Source organism: Pezoporus occidentalis, unplaced genomic scaffold, assembly GCF_034315485.1.
Source record: "Pezoporus occidentalis ecotype Australia unplaced genomic scaffold, CSIRO_AGI_Poc_V1 ctg1, whole genome shotgun sequence".
Taxonomy (NCBI): domain Eukaryota; kingdom Metazoa; phylum Chordata; class Aves; order Psittaciformes; family Psittacidae; genus Pezoporus; species Pezoporus occidentalis.
Window position 1 is genome coordinate 3,393,847 of NW_026912778.1, and position 5,859 is coordinate 3,399,705.

Genomic DNA, 5,859 nt, shown 5'->3' on the forward strand with positions numbered 1-5,859 from the left:
TATTTCACCCGACTTGGTAAAGAGAAAAGAAAAAAGAAAACAAGCTCGCGAATTAATTCCAGAATATTCTGATCCTTCAAAAATGCTTGACGGTACAAAGGCACCCATTAGCCTTAACTGCTACCAGTTTCACTTTGAATAGCCACCGCTTCGCAGCTAGTTTAGAGAAGAGAGAGAGCCTTGGGGCTGCGGGGAGTGCCGAGCTTGGGGGCCTGCCAGTCCCCGCCGGGGGACACACCGAGGGGGGGCACAGGGGGACTTCCTGCCGCTGCCGTTGCTTTCTGCATGTGGGACCAATATGGGCAATGCAGAGTTTAAACAGTTGCAAATGGGGGAGGGAACGTCGGGGCTTGTTTTACATATTGTTTCGGGTTTTATTCCCCTTGCTTGTGTGGAATTTAAAGCGGAGTTCAGGAGGCTCCGTGCCCCCGGTGCATTGACAGCAGCTACTGTTTACGCGGACTGTTCATTCCTGCGCTGTTTGCTTATGGAAAATAAGGGGGAGTGACAAAGAAAAGAGAGGAAAGGAAGAAGGGTAGAGAAGGAGGCACTAGCAGCGGTGCAGCGCAGAAGCCTTGCTCTTGCCCGACCACTAACGTCGCTGGAAGAGCCGCTGCCGCGCGGTTCCTAGCCCGCCACAACCTGTGTGGTCAGCCGAGGAAAGGGCTGCCCCTTTGCCGCTCACGCGTCTCCGCCTGTACACATATACACACACAGAGCCTCCGAGCGCGTCTCCGCAGGCATGAGACTCCGGCTGCTCCTGTGTGTCGTGTTTTGCCTCCTGGCGAGCCTCCTGCCTGCCGACGGACAGAGGACAGGTAAGAGGCACCAGCGGAGCCGCATGGGCTGGGGGGAGCAGGGCATAGTAGCGTTCATGCCTGCCGTGGGCACCTCCGGCGTGTCTCTAACCGCATCCAACACGCGGTTCCTGCCCTCCGGGGAGAGTTTGCATCCTCCTGGCTTCCGCTGCCACGCATTTCACGCGCTTTTTTGCTGCCTCGGTCTGTGCCCGGCATCACTCTACTCACAGTGAGGCGATGGAGAGAAGTATCTGAGTACGTGGGGAGTCTGGAAACTTTGGGGTTGGCTGGGATGAACTGGGACTGAAGGCAGGCAACTGTTGCAAACCTGCTGCCTCGAAACAGTGTCGGCACCAGCGGAGCGGGGTGGGCACTGCTCCGACAAGCTTAAGGCCGCTGCCCCCGGCATCGCGACCACCGGGGCAGGTTGCCGGCGACCCCCCACCCCCTCACGCTCGGCTTTCCTTCCTCCCCTCCCTGCCTGTCTCCGCAGCCAACCTGGCCCTGCGCAGGAAGCTCCACCGGCACGGCTGCTCCCACCGGCGCTGCGTGCCGCTCCACTCCAGGGTGCCCTTCCCCTGAGCCCCGCCGGGGCCTGGCCCAGGTAACGCACGCGTGTCGGGGCCCCGCGTCTTGTGAGGCGTCCCTCTCCCAGCAACGAGCACGTGTCCTAATTCACACCTGCGCTTCGGAACGGTTTAAGAGGCACTTGGCGAAGCAAGCCGAGCCAGGGCCGTGATTTCGTCCGGCCCCCGTTTGCTTTGAGCACAGGGCTTCGGACGGGCGCACGGTGGAGCGCGGGGCTGTCGCTCCGCTCAGAGCCCCGTTATTCCCCTCTGGCCACCTCTCACCGCGCTAACGCCTCCCCTTTCTAGTACAAACCAGACGGATCTGCTAAATAGGACGAATCACTGCCCTACAAGTGCTTAAGGTAGCCAGCAAAGCTGGTGATGAGCCTAAAGACTGCACAAAGCAGTAGCTAGAGAAGATGCTCCGGCTCTTGTGTTGGATGCACGGTGAAGTCATCTCACTCTGCCCGTCAGTAACATGAAGGTAGTAGCATTTACCCACTTCAAAGGGGACTGTAATTCTTCTTCATTGTCAGCAAGACTTTGAGCTCCTTAGATGAAAGGCTATACAAGTGCAAAACATTAATGCTTTATGGCTGATGAGGGCATATACATTCAAATACTAAGTAGCTGCAGAAGAACGCAGGTAGCATATGCAAATAGAGCAGGCATCAAAAGGAAACCTAGGCGCTCTTGCAATTTGAGAATGAATAAAACATGCAGTTGGTAGTTTTGCATCTTCTAAACTCATTATGTATTAAAATAATGTTGTAGCCCCAGGCACGACAGCATCATAAATACACGATGGCAGAACCTGCTCTCTGTGAACCCAGATGTTTTGATTTATGAAGCAGTTAATAGTGAAAAGGAGACTAAAGTCAAGCTTTTAACAACCCTATACCAAGAATCTTGTCAATGCATAAACTACCCTGGTGAAAAGAGCCCACACCACTCCCAAAACAGCCATTCAAAGAGGTACCATTCCACCCCATAGTGCTGGCCTGTTAAACACATGGAATATGCATACGGGATGGTAAACTGGCAAGGCTGAAAAAAGATTACCATATCTTAAATTTAATCTCAGATGGGCTGCATAGTGAGTGGCAGAATGGAGCTGCAAGTAGAAAGAGGGACATAACAAGGATGCTTTAATGCTGAATGCCAAGTCTCCTCACTGCAGTCAATTTGGAAACAGATTAAATGAGATTCCCTCATCAGTTTAAGCATAAACCTAAAAAGATAAGCAATCAGATCAATTTATTCAGCATGCAGAGACTGAATGACAGGGATGGTGGAATTTAGGCCCAGAGACTTCTTGAACTGATTCTGAATGGCTTGTTTCAGTTCCTAAGAAAAGTAAATTTAACCCCCATTCCTCCAGTTCAGCATCCGTCATGTGGAGACTGGCTGAAGAAATCATCTACATTTTCTCTAGTGTGCTTTGCAACTGCATATAATGCATTTGGCCTGTGACTGCAGTAGCTGCACAGTACATGTGCACTTATACTTGAATTTCCCATCGTGTATCAAGACAAAATATATTTTCAGTGTTACCTCCTTTTCCACAGGGAGCCAAATTCTTGTAAGGAAAGTCAATGGCAAGGCAAAACAGTGTACTTACTAGTTCATAATGCATGTTGTGGACCCGTAGTTAAAGATAATTCTGCTTTATAAAGCTGTTTAGAAACCCATAAAGCTTGACTGGGGAGTAAGGGGTGACAGGCACCTGAACTAACTCTCTTAACTCCAGTTGTCATTGTGGGTGCTCAGCTCCTTTATCTTAAGTAAGATTTACCGCCTACGTTTACATTCCCTTCCAGTTTTAGTCCTAATTCAGCAAATATTTACATGCCTGGGTAACTTGACTCACATGAGTAATCTTATTGATCTCAATGGAGTTGTACATATGGATAAAGCTATTTGCAGATGCAAACAGGATGGGCCCTTAAGCCTGAATTTCAACAGGTGGTTGGAAACTGGGATGAGCATAGCTCTTTTTCTCACAACAGCATCTGAAATAATGAGAGGACCAAACCTGATTTTTCATCAGTTACATACGCAAAACGTGGGACAAAAAAAAGAAATGGAAGACAATCTTACATTAGAAACCTTCTTGCTTTCAGCTTTTTCTTTCTTTTCTCTTAACTTTTTCAGCTGAAGTTCCAAAATAATAAACATTACCCAAATTTCATCTGTATTTCACAAGTAATATTTTCTATTTTGCATGAGACATTAGACTACTAAATCTCTCACTGATGGCTATTTCTTTCATTTTATTTTTTCCCCAGCAATTGCATAATGGGCTTTCAGTGTTTTAAAGGAGCAACAGTTATTGATGAAGTTAGCAGTACAGATCAACAACAGCTGACCTGAGAGAGCCACTGCAGTCCTGTCTTCAGCAGTCCTGTCTTCAGCAGTCCTGTCTGCCACATTCTGCAAGACCTGGAAGGCCCTGGCTCACACCTTAGAAAGTATGGGGGAGGTAGAAATGGAGGGTGGTGATGGGAGGATGTACATGAAACTTACCTGGCTGAAATATTCCATATAAATTCCTTGGCTCTCATAAGGACTACTGAAAGTTGAAGAACAAATCAAACATCAGGTACCTGAGATGGATTTTCAGTGGCCTTAAGAAGGATCTGTACAAAGGGACTCTTAATGGTCTATCCTGTTCAGACTGAAACTGGATGTGCTGTTGACTACTTAATTCAGTCTGTGTATAAAGCAGCATTTAAGGTGAAATATTAGACTCCAGCACAGAACTGCGAAAGTCCGTTTTTTTGTTTATACTTTTATATATTAATAATATATACAGCTATATTTTTACAGCTAACATTACATCTTTATGGAGTTGCCTTAACAATAATGTAGAATGTATTACTGTAATAGTACCAAAGTCATCACTACAGTACTGGTCCTACTAGCTTCATGTATAGTAAGCACAGTAGGAGTTTACAATGTAAGAAAGCGAAGAAAGTATTATCCCTCATTCTATAGATAGAGAATTGAAGCACATGGAGATAAGAGATTAGCCAAGGGTCATGCAAAACTTTGATAACTTGTATCCCTGAACTCAGGCCTTAAGGTCAAGCCCATCTTCCTGTCTAATGAGCTGTTACTGCAAAGCCTATCATTTGTTTTCTTAAACTGGGCTGCCAAACCAGACAGCTGAAGTGTACTTGAAAATTCAGAACTATAGAACTATTTGCTTAATAATAGTTTTCCTAAAATACCCACTACAGTATTATACATAGAGCATAAAAATAGACCATTGAAAAGAAACCTTTGTTTGGTGAACCCCAGTGTTGCGTAGTACTCTATTCCTGTAATTTAAATGAATGGGATATCTGAAACACAGCACTACAATGAATGAGAACTTCAAACAGAAAACAGGCTGTTCTTTTCAGTCCTGGAGGTCAAAAATACAGTGAGCTTTTATTTTACAGTTTGTTTTCAAAAATATACATTTTGCATGTTTTTATATCACCAGAAATTCTGAACCTGCATATAAAGGAAAACACGGTAGCCCTTTCATTAGCAAAACTAAACCAAATCTGAAATAAGTCATACCCAGATTTTTAAGTCATAATACTAGCGTTGCAATGTCCACATTTTTTATAAGTTGTTTAAAGATGAGTGAAGATCAGCAGTGACATGGTTTAAATCCAGTATCAGATTTTTTGTCTTGCAACATGGTTTCTAATAAGAACAGTAATCAAGAAAAGAAGGCAGCTGAAACTTTCTGATCAGTGCCTGTATCTAACTGCTCATCTCTAAGAATTTGAAACCTGAATCAGATTCACACTGGAAGAGCTTCACAGAAGTCTCAAATGTCTCTGCATAGGGAGAGAAAAAAACAAAAACAAAACAAAAAACCCACACATAAAATCCCCATCACACCTTATTCTAAAGTTCTAGAAAATCATGAGAAGATGGTCAAACTTATGTATACCAACAGTCCTGCAGATAAACCTTTGGAATTTTGAGGAAAAAAAACAAACCCAAAACAAACAAACAAATAAAAAAAAGCAAGTTTTCCAAAATCAGACGCAACTACCACTATTTTTTTATTATTATTATTTAACTTGGCTTTTCATATATATCCATCACTATCCCTGTTTAGAAGTACAGGTAAAGAGTATGAGAAAGCGAGAATGGCAAAGAGTAACTTTTTTTTTTTTTAACAGTTATAAATGGGTATATGGATTTAGTGTGGCACTGGATATTTTATATAACCATAGTTCAGTTAACTTTGATAAAATCATATGAAAAGCATAATGTATCTCAGTGAAGAGCTATATATGTGCATTCCTTTACAGATGTAAAACAAGTACCAAAGTGCCCTAGGAAGCCCATTGTCATTCTACAAAATTATTTTAAATGTTTGTTCTTTCTAGACATGCTGATATCATAAATGTGATTTTTTATAGATAAGTATCAATGAGCTGGTTGATTGTATATTTTGTAAAAAGATGGTATGCACTTCAAAT

General features: G+C 43.9%; 1 protein-coding gene across 1 annotated transcript; it reads left to right on the forward strand.

Moving 5' to 3' along the window:
* The first annotated feature begins 256 nt into the window (after nucleotides 1-256).
* APELA (apelin receptor early endogenous ligand) lies at nucleotides 257-3,702 on the forward strand. Its single transcript, XM_062613118.1, has 3 exons — nucleotides 257-818; nucleotides 1,294-1,404; nucleotides 3,658-3,702. The coding sequence occupies exons 1-2, from the start codon at nucleotides 743-745 to the stop codon at nucleotides 1,380-1,382; spliced, it is 165 nt and encodes a 54-aa protein (XP_062469102.1). The 5' UTR covers nucleotides 257-742; the 3' UTR covers nucleotides 1,383-1,404; nucleotides 3,658-3,702.
* Nucleotides 3,703-5,859: the final 2,157 nt, after the last annotated feature.

Coding starts and splice junctions, on each gene's coding strand:
- APELA (XM_062613118.1), top strand. CDS start 743: ATGAGACTCCGGCTGCTCCTGTGTGTCGTGTTTTGCCTCCTGGCGAGC. Junction 819..1,293: donor TGCCGACGGACAGAGGACAG/GTAAGAGGCACC, acceptor CTGTCTCCGCAG/CCAACCTGGCCCTGCGCAGG.